Source organism: Equus caballus, chromosome 15, assembly GCF_041296265.1.
Source record: "Equus caballus isolate H_3958 breed thoroughbred chromosome 15, TB-T2T, whole genome shotgun sequence".
Classification (NCBI taxonomy): Eukaryota; Metazoa; Chordata; class Mammalia; order Perissodactyla; family Equidae; genus Equus; species Equus caballus.
Genome location: NC_091698.1, coordinates 81857148 through 81877195, shown reverse-complemented (window position 1 = coordinate 81877195; position 20048 = coordinate 81857148). Strand labels below are relative to the sequence as shown.

The following is a 20048-nucleotide window of genomic DNA, read 5'->3' as shown; positions in this document are numbered from 1 at the left end:
ATTTATTAAGTGTCCACCATGTGCCAAGCATTTTGCTAGGATGTAGTGATGAACAGGACAGATATGACCTCTGTCCTTGAAGAGATAATAGTCTTCTACCTTAACTTTCTTCCTTAGTTTTAGATTTACACAGCTTGACTAGTTTCTTTTCTGACTTTCATTTGCCTGAAAGACTTCCCAGGCAAATGAAAAATCCAACCTTTTAGAGTTAGATTTTTAAATCAGCTTTAAAGTTGTGAAGTCCAGTGTTTCATTGCAGACCTCAAAACTACCATTTAATATAAAATATTCATTTTGTGGTATTGCTTTAACTGCTATCACTAGCTCATTTACAAAGTGATTATTTCTCCATAAAATATCATATTTATGTTAAATTAAATATGTTGTTCACTTCACATAAAATTAACCATCATAAGTAGATATTTCTAAAAAGTCAACACAGTCTAAATGTTAAATAATTCCATTTATAGTCATTATAAAACCAGTTAAAGTTTTCACTTTTTCAAGTCATTTACATGACTCGTTTTAGATTTTCATTTCATCATCTGTAAAATAAGGAAATTGAAATAGATTATCTTTTGAGATTCATTCCAGGTTCAGCTTTTTATATCTGATTCTAAAGCAAACATTTAGAGGTAAATGATTTTTTGGCAATAGTCATATATTGCTACTGTGCTTCATTTTCTTTAATGTGTCATCAATTTTCCATAGTATATAATCTTTTGATTAGGAATCATGTGTTTTTGGCTGAACCTCTCTGTCAAAACCTTAAGAGTTTTGAAAATTTTCTTGTAGTTACTACATTGTAGAAATCGTTGCAATTGTAATGTGTTACAGTGTCCAATCAATTTCAGTTTTTTGGAGACCTGGTATAAGCAGAGTGCTTATTGGCACAGGCATGGAGACAGACATTTGGTTTCGTGATTGGTCTTACCACCTTCTAGTCACCTTGAACTTGGCTAAGCTACTTGGCCTCTCTAAATTTGTCTTTCTTCATCTGTAGAAAAGGAAGCTCTAATACTTCCTACCTACCTCAGAGTTATAATGATGACTAAATGAGATAATGAACATAGCCTTTGTAAAGTATACAGTAAATGTTTGCTACTATATTAGTTTTAGAGGGCAGACTAAAGTACACTATCAAAGAAAATTCAAAATATAGTAGCTTGAATAAAGTAGAATTTTATGCGTCCTCAGGTCCAGGTTGTCAGGGTAGCTATGCTCCCTGATGTCATTCAAGGACTCAGATTCCTTCCAGTCTTCTATATGGTCAAGACTGGTCACTACCAGTTCTTTGTCCCACTCTATAGGAAGTGGGGAGGAGGGGAAGTCCAGAGCAAGAACTTTCTCTTTAGACCAGTGAGTTCTAAGATGCACATAAATTCTTTTGCTCCCCCCATTGGTGAAAACAGCTAAAAGCTGTAATAAAATCTGGGAAATGTAGTCTTTTTCTTCTGAGTAGCCCTGTCCACAATTAAAATCTATTACTCTAGAAGAAATGCTGGATTTTCCTGGACATATTACTGGACAAATTCTGCCATAGCTTCTTTTACTGCTACTACTACTAATACAATTACTGTTATAGCAGAATTGCATCATGTATCTAATTACCTTATACATCTTCAGTTATGTGCACTAGCATGGAGGAGGGAAGAGTGGAGAGAGAGGAATTTTTTAAATGTAGGGTGCCCCTCTATCCCCCACTTCATGTGAGATGCAATGGGGAATGCTGAGTATGATTCTTGTGTTTAAAACAACATGCAAACCAATCACTTCATCTGATGGTCAGCTGGAGAAATCTGGTCCAACACTCAGATAAAACTGGCTGAGCAGGACTTACTGATAGTGTGCGGGTCTCTTGTGAGGCACCTTCCTCTGAGATTTTTGGGGGTAACTTCAGCTGTTCCTGACTTTTGGCTTATTACCTGACTTGAGAACTTCACACATAGGCAAGAGTCAGTGACCACTGTAGTCTTAAATTGGTATGTATTTGAGAAAACTTCATGTTACCTAGCCTGTTTAACTCACTGCTGTGCTCACTAGTAACAGCATATCAGGCAGAGAGTCTTTCGGTTAAAAAATTTATTAAAGTCAAATCCCTTAAAGCTAGTGTACAGAAAATCGATGTTCTGGTTTTGAGATAGTGACCATCTCTGCTTAAAGAAATGGAGAAACATCATTGGTGTGTCTTTTATGACCTTATTTCAAACGTTTACAAGGTACTAAAGGAATTTTTATTTTGAAGCAAATAGTAGAATACGTCATTTTTTATTCAGAAGCAGTTTAGTCTTTTCTCTCCTATAGGAGTACTTTATTTTAAGCAATTCCAAACAGTTAAACATAATTTTTCACTAAAAATAAATTAGGGTATGGGCTGGCCTTGTGGCCTAGTGGTTAAGTTCGGCATACTCCGCTTTGGCAGCTCAGGTTTGCATCCTGGGTGCAGACCTATGCCACTTGGTGGCCATGCTCTGGCCGTGACCCACGTAACAGAATAGAGGAAGATTGGCACAGATGTTAGCTCAGGGCAAATCTTCCTCAGCAAAACAAAAAAAAATTAGGGTGAATGCACTTAGACTAATTATTGGTCACAGAAGCAATCACAAAATGATCTTCTCTTTTGTAAGTTTCTCCTGTGCATTAAAATGATTTCATTGGCAAGATTTTTCTTGTCTTACTATTTTTAAGGAGTACATTTTCTGTGCTAAATGAGGTACTCCAATAAAATCTTTTAGAATCTTAGAGTTAGATGAGACTTAGAGGTCATCTAGTCTAACCTACCTGTGTGTGTAAGAATCCCTTCTAGAACAGTCTATGGAGTGACCAGTCTCTCTTGGAACATTTCTATAATGGGAAGTGGATGTCTGTTCATTTCATTTTTGAATAGTTCTATTCAATATAGTACTGTTAGGATCAAACTTGACACATGCCCAGAGCAGTTTTTGCTTTTTAAAATTCTGAGTCTTTCTAACAGTCTGATTGTTAGCTAATTACCTGGGATTATGAAAATTACTTGGAGTTCTGTCCTTTCACCATAAATCATGACTTAGGAATTTAGAGGTTGTTTTCTAACTCCCAACCTAGGACACAAGTTTCTTCCATGGCCTGCTGATTCCATTCTAGTCCTAGAACAAAGCAGGTGTTCAGCAAACACAGATTAATGAATACAGTTTCTGTCTAGACTGCTGCTCTTAAGAAAGGGCGTGCTCATTGTTTGATGAATGGCTTGGGATTGCAAGGCCTTAAATAGCTAAGGATTTGAGGAGCTGGGCCTAAGCTGAGTCTGAAAAGCTAAAGCAGACTTGGAGATGAGGAATGTCTTAGAGTTGTTCTTACTTCAGACTGAATAAAGATCCACTGAAATGACAAATGAGAGCTTAAGGCCTGATGGCAAAACTGATTGTCTGTGATCATGAGGGGACCCTCTCATCTTAGTGTTTTCATATACCAAGGAACACCTGGAGGCAGTAAATAGTGGTAAATAAAGACACCCTCAGAAATTGCTTCTGTATTTGTAATTCTGGGAGAAATCTTCATTCAGTTAGGTAACAGTCGTGAGAATTGTGGCTTTTCGTTCGATATAAGAAATAAAGCATTATAAAATTTTATAAGATTAGTTTCTTAGTGCCGAAATGGTTTCCTTTTATACTAGAAATAGAACAAATATGAGAAATATGCGAATATTGTCTTTTTCTTTTTTTCAAGTTTTTAATCTAGATTGTTTGAATTCTGGAGTTCTTTATAGACATTACAACTCTATCTCTGTGTAGTGTTTTTGTTATTATGCCTTTGCAGGAGCTGTAAATAACCTTGACTAGATATATCTTGTCTGGTGTTAAAAATGATTCATATGAGCTTGAGATCTAGGCTGCCAAAAGGTTGTATATAACTTTTAGGCACATTCCGATAGAGTTCTGGATGCCATATGAAATGCTCCTGAACAAGCAGTCTGAGATTTTTTATTTTGACATTTTCCATAATGAAAAGCAAAAGCTTGTTTTGGAATCCATAGGAAACATGTATTAGAAATTGCACGTAAAAGGTTAGAGTTGAGGTTTGGGATTTATAGGCTTAAGATTTTTAACTCTTTTCTGTAATATAACGTAAAATTAATAGTCAAGGTCCTCTTTCTACCAGTTAAGAAAAGGGCATCCTGCATTTTCGTTCTTTGCAAATACTGAAAAGTATGTCGTATTTGGGAAGCAGAGTGGAGCTAATCCAAGTTAACCTTGGATGGCGACTTCACACATATACACTGGGCCAAGACTTAATATTCAGTGATTCGTTTTCATGATTGATGGCCTTTTACGCTTACAAGTAGAAAAAGAGATATTTCTTGCTATGGGTCCAAGCCTAGAGAACTCTGCAATGATCCCCTCCATCATGAAATCTTCCACATATGGACTTAACTTCCCAGAGATTTCAGAGTGGGAGTTTATAATTATTTGAGTGGTTATGGACCCTTATGAAAATCTGATGAAAACTACTGGCATTTTGCCTGGCAAAGTGCCAGTGTATACATTCACGTATCTTTGTATACAATTTCAAGAGGGGTTCATGTTTATGGTCCTCTTGAAGGCCGTCTTTTCTAGGGCTTGATAAATGCCAGGTTACATACTCATTCCCTAAAATGAATCTCAGCCCTGGGAGAGAAACTCAATGAGGACCTGTAAGTTCTGTGTAGCTACGTTAGCCCAAAGGATCTTGTTTTACCTTGTTAAGATGGTTAACACTCTGACCCTGTAAGACTTTGGACATGTGACATTTCTAACTCCCTTTTTTCTTTAGCTAATATTCTTTTTAACTCCTATTTATTCTTATGTTTTTGACATCCTGTTCTTTTATACCATATTCTTTTAAAAAAATAGTTTTTTTTTGTGAAATATGACAAACATACTGAAAACTTAATAAATGCACACTTTATTGAATAATTTTAAAGTGTAATTATCAACCAGGTCAAGAAATAGAATATTGCCAGCCCTCCAGCAAGCTACCCAGTTTCCCAGTCACAACGCCCTCCTGTTTGGTAGAAGTAGCCACTAACCTGGCTTGTAAGATACGTTAGTTCCTTGCTGGTCTTTATAATTTTACTACCTATGTATTTACCTCTAAAATATCTTACTGTATATATTCTTTTTTATTTGTTTTGCTTCTCTCAACATTGTGCTTGTGTGTTATCCATGTTGCTGTAGATACCTGTAGTTCATTTATTTTCATTGTTGTGTTATAGTGCATTGTGTGACTGTACCACCATTTGTTTGTTTGATATGCTTTGATCAAGGTTTTCATGATGCTGCCAAAGAGAACTTTCAATTTTCTTATGTTTTTTCTGGCTTGGGCCAGTTTTCTCTCCATTAATAGTGAAGTCAAATATTAACTAGTAGATTTGTTACATGCAAATTTTTTGGAAATTTAAATAGGGATTGAAATCAGTGATCCAGGTGTCTTATTATCTGTTATTGTTCTTTCAAGAACCGCCATCTGTAATTTGCTTTTCCTCTAGATATTTCATATATATTATATGCCTGACTGTCAGAGAAGTTAATTAAACAACTTCAGCAAATATTTGAGCATCTGTTCGATGAGCTAGACACTTTTAGGTGCTAGGGCTGCAGCACTTTAGTAAACATGTAGTTATTTCATTGTTTATATGTTGTTAAGATACACAGATACATATATTTGTTTTAAAAAGATCATACTGCAGAAAGGTGTAAAATGAAAAGTTTGACTTTCTGTTCCCTGAGCCCTATACTTAGTGTTAAGTTTCTTGACTATTCTTTCTATAAAAGAATGTGTTTATCTTACATATCTATAGCTTAAAATATTACACAGTGGGATTTTCTTGTAAGCCTTTTGCACTTTTTTCTTTTAATAATTTATCTTGAAGATTTCAATGAAAGTTAGCTGTTTTTTCCCTTTCTTTTTGGTGAGGAAGATTGGCCCTGAGCTAACATCTCTTGCTTCCTCTTTTTGTTTGAAGAAGAGTGTCGCTGAGCTAACATCTGTGCCAATCTTCCTCTGTTTTATGTGGGACACCACCACAGCATGGCTTGACAGGCAGTGCTGGGTTTGTGCCTGGGATCCGAACCTCTGAACCCCCGGCCACTGAAGCAGAGCATGCAAACCCAACCACCATGCCACTGGGCAGGCTCAAAAGTTAGCATTTTTAAATTGGGAAACTGCCAGAAACTTAGTAGTAGAATTAAAAATAGAAACAGTGCCTTCGTATTCTCAGTCTTCCAGATTAACATATTTTTCCTGATTTATTATAGAAGCAAGAATCAGAGGAAACACTATGCCTTTGATTTATTAGAAATCAGAAAACTTATTTTTAGGACATGATAAAATCTACCTATGGGAAATCATAACTTTAAATTGTCCTGTATCTATATTTTTTCCTTAGGCATTGCTGGAGACCATGTTTGGTGTAAAAGTGGTCATAACAGGTGATGCATTTGTTCCTGGAGAAAGGAGTGTCATTATCATGAATCATCGGACAAGAATGGACTGGATGTTCCTGTGGAATTGTCTGATGAGATACAGCTACCTCAGAGTGGAGAAAATTTGCCTCAAAGCCAGTCTCAAAAGTGTTCCTGGATTCGGTAGGCTATTCACAAATTATTTTAAGTTGCTCATTCATTTTATATGTGATGTACGCAGTCTAAAACTACAGAGTAACTTACTGAAACTCCACTTAAATTTAAAAACGTTCTCATTTTTCCTCACTAGCGTAAACTCAGTTACCAGGTTTTATTTTTCTTACTGGATCATAACAGATTATTTTAATCTTGCTTTTGAAACATCTTATGTTGAACGTGGGAATAAACTATTCTCAAGGAAGTAGATGTGGTTCCAGAGGGACTAACACTTTGAAGGATATGAATTAATAGTTCAGTAAATTTTTATTGCATGTCGTGCTTGTGGTACTTTAGACCAGCAAGTGGTCTGTGCTGATAAGACACTTGAAATGAACTGATAAATAAATATTAATTAAATCCCTGTTAGTCCAAGCATTACACTAGGTGCTAGTATTTTCTGAACTTTCCTAATCCATACCTTTTTTTTTTTAAAGTCTTTTCACTGTCTTTGTTGTATACTATAATATTAACATTCCCAGAAATGCTTACATTCCCTGGTTAGGAATGCAACACATTCATCGTGTGGTGGGAAGAAGGGTTATTTCAGCACTGCATGTTAAGACTTAATTGCCCCCACCCCTTAATGTGAAGTAGGGGTGAAGAACAGACTAAAAATAGATTCAAACTAGTTATTCACATGTGGGTGTATGAAGCATTGCTGTACTCCCTGACCGCCTCATCCATTAACTATACTTGTGTGGTTTCCTGTATAACATTTCTTATTTGAATTCTTTGCCCTTTAAACCCTGCCCCTATCAATATACTGAAATGTTCAGGATTTGTGAGGGCAGAGGGTAGATATTGTCCTCAGGATAGACTAGTAAAGAGGTTTGTGGTTGAGTTACTAAGTGTGTTTGTGCTTTAGTTGCCTTCATGTTTATAGTAGTGTCTTTCTCCTTGCCACTTTTCCAGTATTGTGGTCTCAGAATAGTCAGATTTCTTACATGGCAGCTGGCTTCCCCTAGAGCAGACATCCCCACTGAACCAGCACGAAGCTGCAAGGCATTCTGGGCATTTTGTGACTTAGCCTCAGAATTCGTATAGTGTCACATCCACAGTACATTAGTAGTGGAAGCTGTCACTGTCTGCCAAGGTTCTAGGGGAGGGAGAGAGCTTAGACCTCATCTCTTGATGGGTGAAGTGTCAAAGATCTTGTTAGCATTTTAAAAACTGCCATATCCCCAAAAAGACTTAATCAAGAAAGAAAAGAGAAGGCACGTATTACTAGTAGCAAGAATGGTAATTTCATGTTTGTCATTCCTGGTCCTACATAAAATATGATAACAGAATATTAAGAACAACATTATGTGAATGAGTTTGAAAATGTATATGAAACCAACAAGTTACATACAGAAAAATACAACAAAATCTGACAACAGTGAATAAAATGAAAAAATTAAAACAATCCTGTGTCTAATAGAGAGATTGACTCCATAACTAAAAGCCTTCTTAGAAAGGTTTTTGGAGGACAATGGCAGCTGCCTGATTTTCCTTATCCTTAAACAAAAAATCATCAAATCAACAAGCAGAGGAAATAAAAGCACATATCATGCATCTCTTCAGCATGACTAGAAGACAAAGAATACTGTTACCTTCTAATTGCCTTAAGTAGAGAAATAAATTCCAATCTAGTTGCTCCTACCCTCCCACCACTGCAAGCCTGTCAGTGCTAAGACTTGGAGAGGAGGCTTAAGAGTAGAGAGGCGTGGACAGCTTAGAAGAAGAGCCAAGAAAAGCGTCCTCAGAAAGAGAAAGCCTAAGACTAAATGCCAAACAGCTGAACACAGGTCAGGATGTGGTAGTTCAGTCAAAGTAGTCGAAATGGGAGATAGCCAAAGGAGTTCTAACATATATATGTATATATAATTGGAGCCCCTAAAGAAGACATTAACAAAACAGTGTAACTTAAATATTACAAAAGTACTATTTAAAAATATAACCCAAGAAAACATTTTGGGCATAAAACGTGACCTGACATGCACTTCCAGCGTGATAGCATGAGGATCTCCACAGACCCACTCCCCGGGGAAACTGGTGAAAATTCTAAAATAACTGTCGTTTAAAGTCTCTGGAAATGGTCGCTAGGACATACAGCAAATGAAGAAACATTTTTTCAAGAAAATTTACTAAAATTTGTTGAGAACAATTGGAATCTGTGGTATCTGAATCAAGACATACCCCTTTCCTCCCACCTCCCAGTTCAGTCAGACAGAAACTCCACTCCAGACTGGTGCAGCCAAAAACAGAGGGCTTCCCCTCTCCCCGGTTCCCACTCAGATGTCCATCTTCCGCAAATCCTCACTACCTTCACTTGAATAGCTTCATATTGATTATACAATGGCTCGGCTGTGTGATTTCCAAGAAGGCAAATTAGACTAGAAGTCATCTGGTCAAATAAGTTTAAATCTGCATATGAAGGATCAATGAATTTTTAATGTAAGAAAAGTCTCAGTACCACGTAAAGCCAAAGTTCAAAAGTTCTGTCCACATGTAGTATAGGAGTATATTTAAAGCCTGTGTTCTCCAGATGGATGTCAGTTTGACTCAAATCTAAATATAGAATATTTATCTCCTATTCTAAAATTAACTTTAGAATCAAGCATATTTAAGCAGGATCTAGGAACCATTAAATGTTCTCTTATAATGTCATCTATACTGTCTTAACAGGCTTGGCTGGTCCACATTTAATTATTTAGGAGCTTATATTATAAAACTGTATAAACAAAAACCTATATATGACCACGAATGAGTCTTGGTAAAGCAAACTATCCACTAAAAGTTTGTTTTAAAGATTTTTTTCTCAGGTTAATGGTTTGTGCCTCTATGTCATTCAGTTTGAGTATAAGTTCAGGGGAAGGAAAAGGTGGAAGGTTCTCTAATATTTGTTACATGCCACTATGAAAAGGGACTTTATATACGTTACCTTATTTAGAAATCACAACTGTATGTCATAACATAATCCCATTGTTAAAGAAAATGGAGTTTACGAATGTTAAGTAATTTGCCTTGTATATGGATACTCTAAGGTGGAAATAAATTTTGAAACCAGGTCTGTCTGGCTCCAGAGTCAAGACATAAGAAAGACTTAATTTGGGGCCAGCCCCTGGCTGAGTGGTTAAGTTCGCACACTCCGCTTTGGCGGCCCAGGGTTTCACAGGTTTGGATCCTGCGCGCGGACCTAGCACCGCTTATCAAGCCATGCTCAGGTGGCATCCAGAAGCACAACCAGAAGGATCTCCAACTAGAATATACAACTATATAGTGGGGGACTGTGGGGGAGAAGAGAAAAAAAAAGATCGGCAACAGATGTTAGCTCAGGGCCAATCTTAAAAAAAAAAAAGGAAAGAAAAACTTAATTTTAAATAAAATGTCTAATAATATATATACAGTATATATAGAATATACATTGTACAAAATCAAAAGCTACAAAGAGTTATATATGTGGAAAGTAAATTTCTGTAACATTCCTTCCCTGTAGCCACTCAGTTTCCCTTCCCAGAGCAATTGTTACCAGTTTCTTCCAGAAGTATTCCATGCATATAAAAACAGATTTGCTACATCCACCCCTCCTTAATTTTTTTACAGAAATGGGTGTAATAAAATATGCACACCATTCACCTTTTATTATTTTTTTAATATTTAGCAGTGTATCTTGGAGATTATTTTATGTCAGTATATCTGTAGCTGGCCTCAGATTTTTAAAATGGCTACATAGTATTCCTTTGTGAGGATATACGATATTTTTGACTAGTCTTCTATCAATAGATGTTTAAGTTGGTTCCAATTTCAGCAATTACTAATATTGTTGCAATGATGATCTTTGTTTACATAGTACTTCACACCTGACTGCATTTATCGGTAAGAGTTAGAAACTAGATCAGAGAGTATATGAGAGAGATTGTCCAAATTCTATCTGTAAGGATTGAAGCAATTTTTACTTCAAACCACAGCATTTGACTGCTTTATTACACTCATCAACAACATAGTGCTATGAAATATTTGAATCTTTGTCAAACTTATAGTTGGATAAAAGGAATATTTCAATGTGGTTTTATATTACATTTATATTATAAGCAGGATTGGAGGTATTTTTATTGGACTGTTTGTCTTTGTCCTGGTGATTTGTACAAGTTCTTAGGAGAAATATTAACATTTTGTTTGTGGTGAGTTTCAAATATATATATTTTTTGTTTAGGATATTTTTTCCTATGTGGAAATTGCATTTTTATTGATCAATTTTTTGTGACATTTGGATTTTTCTTTTTTCTTTCTGCTTTTTCTCCCCAAATCCCCCCTATACATAGATATGTATTTTAGTTGTGGGTCCTTCTAGTTGTGGCATGTGGGACACTGCCTCAGCGTGGCCTGATGAGTGGTGTCATGTCTGCGCCCAGGATCTGAACCAGTGAAACCCTGGGCTGCTGCAGCAGAGCACACGAACTTAACCACTCGGCCATGGGGCGGCCCCGCCATTTGGATTTTATAGCAAACTTAGACAGCTTTTCCATCATGAGTGTTTCCTGCTAGTGCTTTTGTGGTTTCATTTACCATCTTTAGTCTGGTATAAACTGGGAGAAAGAGATTTCTTTTCAGCCCCAAATAGCTGCTCAGTCCCATACTTTTTACTGAATAATCAATTTTTTCTTGACTAGTTTGGAAGAGCACATTTTATCATATTTGATTGTATTCTAAATTCCCATTTGCTTTGGGACCTATTTCTGGGCTTTCTGTTCTCTTTCATTGATCTGTCTAATCATGCACTGGCACCATGCTGTTTTAGTTACTACAGCATTAAAATTTATTATTTACTTCACTTTTACTTACATACAATAAAAAAATTCACGTATTTTAAATTGTATTCAATTGTAACTCACCAGTCGAGTTGTAGTTTTCTCTCACCCTAAAATGTATCCTTATGCCCCTTTGCACTCCAACCCCTGAATTATATGGGGTTTGCAGTTAAAGTGTATGTTTAACTTTATAACTTATGCTATAATTTTCTGTATTTTACATTTTTATCAACAATGTATGAGAGAGTTCCAACTGTTCCATATCCTTGTTAACATGTGGCATTATCAATCTTTCTGACTTCAGCTATTTTCTTGGGATTGTAGTGGTAACTTACTGATTTAATTTTCATTTCTCTGAAGGCTGGTGATTTTGATTATCTTTTCATGTGCTTATTGTCCATTCATATAGCTTGTTTTGTGAAATGTCTCTTCATATCTTTTCCCCATTTTTTTATGAGTTAGTTTTCTTTTAATTATGAGTTGCAAGAGTTCCTTACATGTTCTGAACACAGACCTTATCAGATAGGTATTTTGCAATTTTTTCCGTGAGTCTGTGACTTGCCTTTTTACTTTTTTACCTATTCAATAGCAAAGTTATTTATCTTCATGAAGTCCATTTCATCAATTTTTCTTTCATTGTTTGGGCTTTTGATCTTCTGTTTAATAAATCTGTGTTTAACCTAATACCAAATATTTTTCTCCTTCCAAATGTTTAATAGTTTTAGTTCTTACTTTATGTCTGTGATCCATTTTGATTTAATTTTTAATGTGAGGCAAGGGTCAGGGTCTTTTTTTTCTCCTTATATAGATATCCAGTTTTCCAGCAGTATTTACTGAAAGGTCTATCCGTTATCCATTGAATTACTTTAATACCTTTGTTGAAAAATCAGTGTCCATACAAGTGTCCCTTCATTGTTCCATATGTCTATCCTTATCCAATATCATACTGTCATGATGATTGTAGTTATATAGCAAGTCTTGAAATTAGGCAGTTCTTTTAAAAACTGTTCTTTTTAAAGTTATTTTTAACTGTTTAAGTCCTTTCCCTATTTACATTTTTAAATCAGCCTGTTAATTTCTTCAAAAAAGCCTGTTCGGTTTTTATTGTGATTGCATTGACTCTATAGATCAGTTTGCCATCCTGACACTATGGAGTCTTCAAATCCATGAACATAGTATGTCTCTGCATTGGTTTATCTTGTTTTAGATTTCCCTCTGTGGTACTTTGTACTTTTCCACATAAGGATCTTTTACATCTTGCATTAAATGTATTCCTAAGTATTTTTTAAATGCCACTTTTGGAGTTGTCTTTTTAAAATTTATTTTCTAATTATCTGTTGCTAACATATGGAGATACAGTTGATTTTTATAACTTGCAATCTTGCAAATTCAATTATTTCTTCTACCAGCTTTGGAGGTTCCTTAGGCTTTTCTTATATATACAGTCATACTGCCTGTAAATAAATATAGTTTTACTCTTCTATTTCCAACCTGTATGCCTTTTATTTTTCTTGCTTTATTACATTGTCTAGTTCTTCCAGTATAATATTAAATAGAAGTGTTGAGAGCAGACATCCTTGCTGTGTCCCAGATCTTAGGTAGAAAGCATTAAGCTTTTCACCATTGAGTATTATATTAGCTGTAGGTTTTTCATAGATACTCTTAATCAGCTTGAGAGAGTTCTCTTCTATACCCGATTTGCTATGATTTTTATCGTGAAATGGTGTTGAACTTTGTTAAACGCTTTTTCTGTCTGTTGAAATGATAATATGAATTTTTCCTTTTATTCTATTAACATGCAAAATTGCATTGATTCATCTGTGATGTTAAACCAACCTTGCATTTTCAGGATTATTTCCATTTGATAATTATTTGTCACCTTTTCAATAATAAAGTATTAGTGGATTCAATTTGCTAATAGTTATGAAGGATTTTTGTGTTTGTGTTCATGTGGGATTTTGTTTTTCATTCTCTTTTCTTGTGAGATATTTGTCTGATTTTGGCCTCATAAAATGAGATGGTGAGTGTTCCTTCCTTGTATGTTTTCTGAAAGAGTTTGTGTAGGATTGATATTATTTCTTCATTAAATGATTGAAGGAATTCAGCAGCGGAGCCATCTGAGCCTGGTGTTTTCTTAGTGGGAATGTTTTAAATTACGGGCATACCTCAGAGATATTACAGGTTCAGATCCAATAAAGTGAATATTGTAATAAAGTGACTATTACAGTAAAGAGAGTCACAAAGCTTTCTGGTTTCCCAATGCATATAAAAGTTAAGTTTACGATATACTGTAGTCTGTTAAGTATGCAATAGCATTATATGTAAAAAACCTAATGTTTATACCTTAATTTAAAAATACTTTATTGCTGGGCTGGCCTTGTGGCCCAGCAGTTAAGTGCACATGTTCCGCTTCAGCGGCCCAGGGTTTGCTGGTTTGGATCCTGGGTGTGGACATGGCACTGCTTGGCATGCCATGCTGTGGTAGGCGTCCCACATATAAAGTAGAGGAAGATGGGCATGGATGTTAGCTCAGGGCCAGTCTTCCTCAGCAAAAAGAGGAGGATTGGCAGTAGATGTTAGCTCAGGTCTAATCTTCCTCAGGAAAAAAAATACTTTATTGCTAAAAATGCTAACCATCATCTGAGCCTTCAGTGAGTTGTAATCATTTTCCTCGTAGAAAGTCTTGTAAAAAACATAGTATCTGCAAAGTGTAATAAAGTGAAGCACGATAAAACGAATTCCTTACTAACTCAATTTCTTTAATTGATGTAGAGTCCTTTAATTCTTCTATTTCTTGTTTGTAATTTGTTGTAAAAGAAATTGTCTCATCTAAGTTGTCAAACTAAAATTTCAAAGAATCTCTGGTGATGTCCCCTCTTTAATGTCTCAGTTTTCATTCTTGATCAGTCTGGCTGGAGTTTCGTCAGTTTTATTAATTCCTTCTTCTCTCCCTGAAAGGGTTAGCTTTTGGTTTCATTAATTTTTTTGCCCCTTCTCAAAGAGTTATATTTCGATTTCATTGTTTATTTCATTCCATTGTTAGTCCACTTTCATTTTCATTGACTTCTGTTCTTCTCTTTATTATTTCCTTACGTCTGTAACCTTTGGGTTTAATTTGCTCTATTTTTAGTTTCTTAAGTTAGAAGCTTAAATCATTGACCTCAGATATTTCTTCTTTTCTGACACAGGCATTTAGGACTATACATTTCCCTTTCAGCACTGCTTCAGTTGTGTGCCACATCTTTTGCTGTGGACTACATTTAGCCCAAGGCTAAAAGCTTTGGAGATGGGAACATAGTGCTTTTTGTGAGTGAGCACGAGCTCCCCATCAGAGTATGTCAGCTTTTGTTCACTCTCCAATGTCTTTTGGTTATTGCCTTTTTTCTTATGTCCAAATTTTTTTTTCCTGCAAAGATGATTTGTCCAGTACAGTCTTACTCCATTAAACTAGACAGTGGAAACTGCCTAAGGACTTTTTTAAAAAATTGTTTTTTTAAGATTCATTTCTAACTATTAAGAAAATGACTTCCTGAAGTGTAGGATTTTAGAATTGGCACAAAATTTAGAGATTATTTAGTTCCTCTCAGTGTAGCACAGGGATCATCTCTTTGACTTGTTTCTCTCTTATTCAATTAGATACCAAATCCTAGTAGTTTTTCTCAAAATAGAAAAATGTCATATTTTCTATTACACTCTTAGTGGCTTCCACTTTGCAGCTGAGCCCCTGATCTCATGGTCCTTTGGTTCATCCAGCCTTCTCCTTTTTTTTAAAGATTGGTCCTGAGATAACGTCTGTTGCTGATCTTTTTTTTCCTTCTTCTTCTCCCCAAAGTCACCTCAGTACATAGTTGTATATATTCTAGTTGTAGATCCTTCTAGTTCTGCTGTGTGGGACGCCACTCAGCATGACTTGATGAGTGGTCCTGGGTCTGTGCCCAGGATTAAAAACCTGTGAAACCCTGGGCCGCTGAAGCGGAACGTGCGAACTTAACAACTTGGCCGTGAGGCTGGCCCCAGCCTTCTTTAGTCTCACCCTTAAAGACTTAGTTGGGCTCCAGCGCTTCCCTTACTTCCCCTCTTTGTGTTAATTATATAGACTTTAAGCACCTGATATGTGCCCTGTCTATAAAGGATCATTATTATCTATACTGAGGCTCATTTGGATAGTGGGTTATGAAAGGTAGATACACTTTAGTGTACCATTTACTCTAAAGCCCCTTAGCCCTTGGCACCTGCTCTCAGCCCTGATAGGCCTCATTAGCTAACTCCATCACTGTTGGATTGCATCACTGGACTCAGCCCTCAGTTTCTTCGACTGTAAAATGGCAATAAAAGTAGTTCTGGTTCAAGATAATGACGTAGGAGGATCTTGAACTCACCTCCTCCTAGGGACACACTGAATTTACAGCTACATACAGAACAATTTCCTCTGATAGAAAGCCAAAATCTAACTGAGCAACTCCATGAGAAAAAACCCACATTGAAATGGGCAGGAGAGTCTGAGACACAATCTTGCCATCCTTTCCACCCCTGGCATGGTGACTCACAATCAGGAAGGCTCTGACAACTCCAGGCTTCTCCCTGAGAAATGAAGGGCCTGAAACCCACATCTGACATCTCAACTTTTAGCACCTGCACTTGAGAGATCAGCCCCCAAAACAGCTAGCTTTGAAAGCCAGTGGGGCCTGCACCCATGAGATCCATAGGTTCTAGTAAACTGAGAAACAGTTCTTAAAGGGTTTCCATGGACTCACCTGGCTATACCCCATGGTCCAGCACAGAGGTATCTGACTAAAAAGTGCCTGGTCTTTCTGTATAAGAGGTCTGTAAGCTTATCTTCATAGTGGTGGCCTGATGGACAGGCTTCTATTGAAACACACATCTAGGGGCTGATTACAATCCTCTCTAGAGACTGGGGAGGCCCCGGGTGCCATCTTCATGCTCTCTCTCTGCCCCACCCCTGGTCACCAGTGTCTCTAAGAAAGGAGCTTGTATACATGTCTGGCACTCTGGCTTTTGTGGCTGCCATGTAGAGGACACATCCCTTGATAGTTTGGCTCTGGTGGCCAGTAGGGCTAGTGTTCATGGCTTCAGTGGCATGGTAGCAAACGAAGAAACAATTCTTAACTGGCTGTCACACTAGGGCTCAGTGCAGAGGGAGCAGACAAAAACACTCATCTCCCAGTCTTCCCGTGAAAGAGGTATGTTTGCATACTTTAAAAGCTGCTGCCTGAAGGTCTGACTTTCAGTCAGCCTGAATCTAGGTGCTGATTGAGATCCTCTCCTTTGGGACACTGACAGGTCTTTGGTGTACCTTCAACTACTGGGAGCCACTAAGGATACAGTAGGCTGCTTGGACACTCAGAAAGGTTTGAGAGAAAACCAAGAGCTAGGGCAGGGTTGAATGATAAGGTTTATCTCCTACATGAAGCCACTCCTTCAAGACTGGGAGAGGTGGCGGTTTAATGCCTAAAAACCAATATAGAGAGTCAAGGAAAATGAAAATGAATGTATTCCAAATGAAAGAACAAGGTAAAACCTTAGAAAAAGACCTTAATGAAACAGAGATAAGTAATTACATGATAAAGAGTTTAAAGTGATGGTCCTAAAGATGCTCACTGAGCTCAGCAGAACAAGGCATGACAAAGTGAGAAGTTCAACAAAGAGATAGAAAATATATTAAAATACCAAATAGAAGTCACAGAGCTGAAGAATACAATGAGTAAACTGAAAAAGAAATTACAGTAGCGGGGGGCTTAACAGATTAGATGAATTGGAAGAAAGGATCCATAAACTCGAATACAGGGCACTGGATCTTATACAATCAGAGCAGCGAAAAGAAAAAATGAAAAAGAGTAAAGATAACTTAAGGGACTTATGGGACAACATCAAGCGGTCCAACATTTGCATTATAGGGGTCCCAGAAAGAGAAGAGAGAAAGAAAGAGGCAGGAAGCTTATTTGAAGAAATAATGGCTGAAAACTTCCCCACACTGGGGAAGGAAACATGTCCAGATCCAGGAAGCCCAGAGAGTTCCAAATAAGATGAACTTAAAGAGATCCACACCAAGACACATAATTAAAGCGTCAAAAGTTAAAGACATGGAGAGAATCTTCAAAGCAGCAAGTGAAAAACAACTTGTTACATACAAGGGAACCTCCATAAGACTATCAGCAGATTTTTCAGCAGAAACTTTGCACACCACAAAGGAGTAGCATAATATATTTAAAGTGCTGAAACAAGGAAAACTGCCAACTAAGAATACTGTACCTGACAAATTGTCCTTCAGAGTTGAAGGAGAGAGAAAGAGTTTCCCAGACAAGCAAAAGCTAAAGGATTTCCCACTAGACTGGCCATATAAGCAATGTTAATGGGATTTCTTTAAGTTGAAAAGAAAGGGCACTAATTAGTAGCAGGAAAATATATGAAAGTATAAATCTCATTCGTAAAGTAAATATATAGTAAAAGTCAGAATGATCTAATAATGTAAAGGTGGTGTGTCAATCACTTCTAAAGCTAGAATGAAGATTATAAGACAAAAGTAGTAAAAATAACTATAACTACAGTAATTTATTGAGATACACTAGATAAAAAGATCTAAATTGTGACCTCCAAAACATGAAATATGGGAGGAGTAAAAATGTAGAGCTTCAGAATGTTCCAACCTAAGTTATCAACTTAAAATAGACTGTTATAAATATAAGTTGTTTTACGTAAGCCTTATGGTAACCACAAAGCAGAAACCTGTAGTAGATGCATGAAAGATAGAGAAAAAGGAATCTAAGCATACTCCTACAGAAAATCATCAAATCACAAAGAAGGAGAGCAAGAGAAGAAGAAAGGAACAAAGGAATTACACAACAGCCACAACACAATTAACAAAATGGCAATAAGTACATTCCTATCAATAATTACTTCAAATGTAAATGGATTAAATTCTCTAATCAAAAGACATAGAACGACTGAAAGGATAAAAAAGAAAATACAAGACCCACCTATTTACTGCCTACAAGAGAGTTACCTCAAATGTAAGGACACACACAGACTGAAAGTGAAGGGATGGAAAAAGATATTCCACACAAATGGAAACCAAAAGAAAGCTGGGGTAGCTATACTTATATAAGACAAAATAGACTTTAAGACAAAGACTGTAATAATAGACAAAGAAGGTCATTATATAATGATGAGGGTCAGTCCAATAAGAGGGTGTAACATTTATAGATATTTATGCAGCCAACAAAGGAGCACTTAAATATATAAAGCAAATATTAACAGACCTAAAGGGAGAAATAGACAGCAATACAGTAATAGTGGGGAACTTTAATACCCCACTTTTGTCAATGGATAGATCATTCAGACAGAAAATCATTAAGGAAACATTGGCCTTAAACTACATATTAGACCAGATGAACTTAACAGACATACACAGAACATTCCATCCAAAAGCAACAAAATCCACATTTTCCTCAGGTGCACACGGAACATTCTCCAGGATAGGTCATATGTTAGGCCACAACACAGGTATTAATAAATTTAAGAAGATTGACATTATATCAAGGCATCTTTACCAATCACAATGGTATATGAAACTAGAAGTCAATTGCAAGAATAGAACTGGAAAATTTAAAAATATGTGGAGATTAAACAACATATTACTGAACCACGAATGGGTGAAAGAAGAGATCAAAAGAAAAATTAAAAAATACCTTGAAACAAGTGAAAATGGAAATACAGCATACCAAAACTTATGGGATACAGCAAAAGAAGTTCTAAGAGGAGAGTTCATAGCAATAAATGCCTACATCAAGAAACAGGAAAGATCTCAAACAACCAATCTTTACACCTCAAGCACTACAAAAAGAAGAACAAATGAAGCCCGAAGTTAGTAGAAGGAAGGAATTAACAAAGATCAGGCAGAAATAAATGAATTAGAGACTAAAAAGACAATAGAAAAGATCAATGAAACTAAGCTGGTTTTTTGAAAAGGTAAACAAAATTGACAGACCTTTAGCAAGACTCACCAAGAAAAAGAGAGGACTCAAATAAATCAGAAACAAAAGAGGAGATGGTACAACTGAAACCACAGAAATACGAAGGCTCTCAAGAGACTACTATGAGCAGTTATATGCCAACAAATTGGACAACCCAGAAGAAATGGATAAATTCTTAGATACATAAACCACTAAGACTGAATCATGAGGAAATAGAAAATCTGAACAGATTGATTACTAGTAAGGAGATTGAATCAATAATCATAAACCTCCCAACAAACAACAGTACAGGACCAGATGGCTTCACTGGTGAATTCTACCAAACATTTAAAGAAGAAGTACTACTAATCCTTCTCAATCTCTTCCAAAAAATAGAAGTGGAGGAAACATTCCAAAGCTATTTTATGAGGCCAGCATTGTTACCCTGATACCAAAACCAGACAAGGATGCCACAAGAAAATATAATTAAAGGCCAGTATCACTGATGAATATAGATGTAAAAGTCCTCTACAAAATTCAGACCGAATTCAAGAATACATTAAAAGGATCATAGGACATGATCAAGTGGGGTTTATTCCAGGGATGCAAGGATGGTTCAACATCTGCAAATCAATCAATGTGATATACCA

The 20048-nt window shown here is 36.4% G+C and overlaps 1 protein-coding gene across 5 annotated transcripts in view; it reads left to right on the top strand.

Annotated features, from left to right (window-relative positions):
- Nucleotides 1-20048, top strand: part of LCLAT1 (lysocardiolipin acyltransferase 1) — a 186641-nt gene that overhangs the window by 73549 nt on the left and 93044 nt on the right. For all 5 annotated transcript variants that reach the window (XM_001500475.6, XM_005600096.4, XM_014731229.3 and 2 more), the window contains one exon: nucleotides 6404-6602. In XM_001500475.6, the coding sequence (XP_001500525.3) occupies nucleotides 6404-6602 (199 nt within the window). The remainder of the gene's footprint in view (nucleotides 1-6403; nucleotides 6603-20048) is intronic.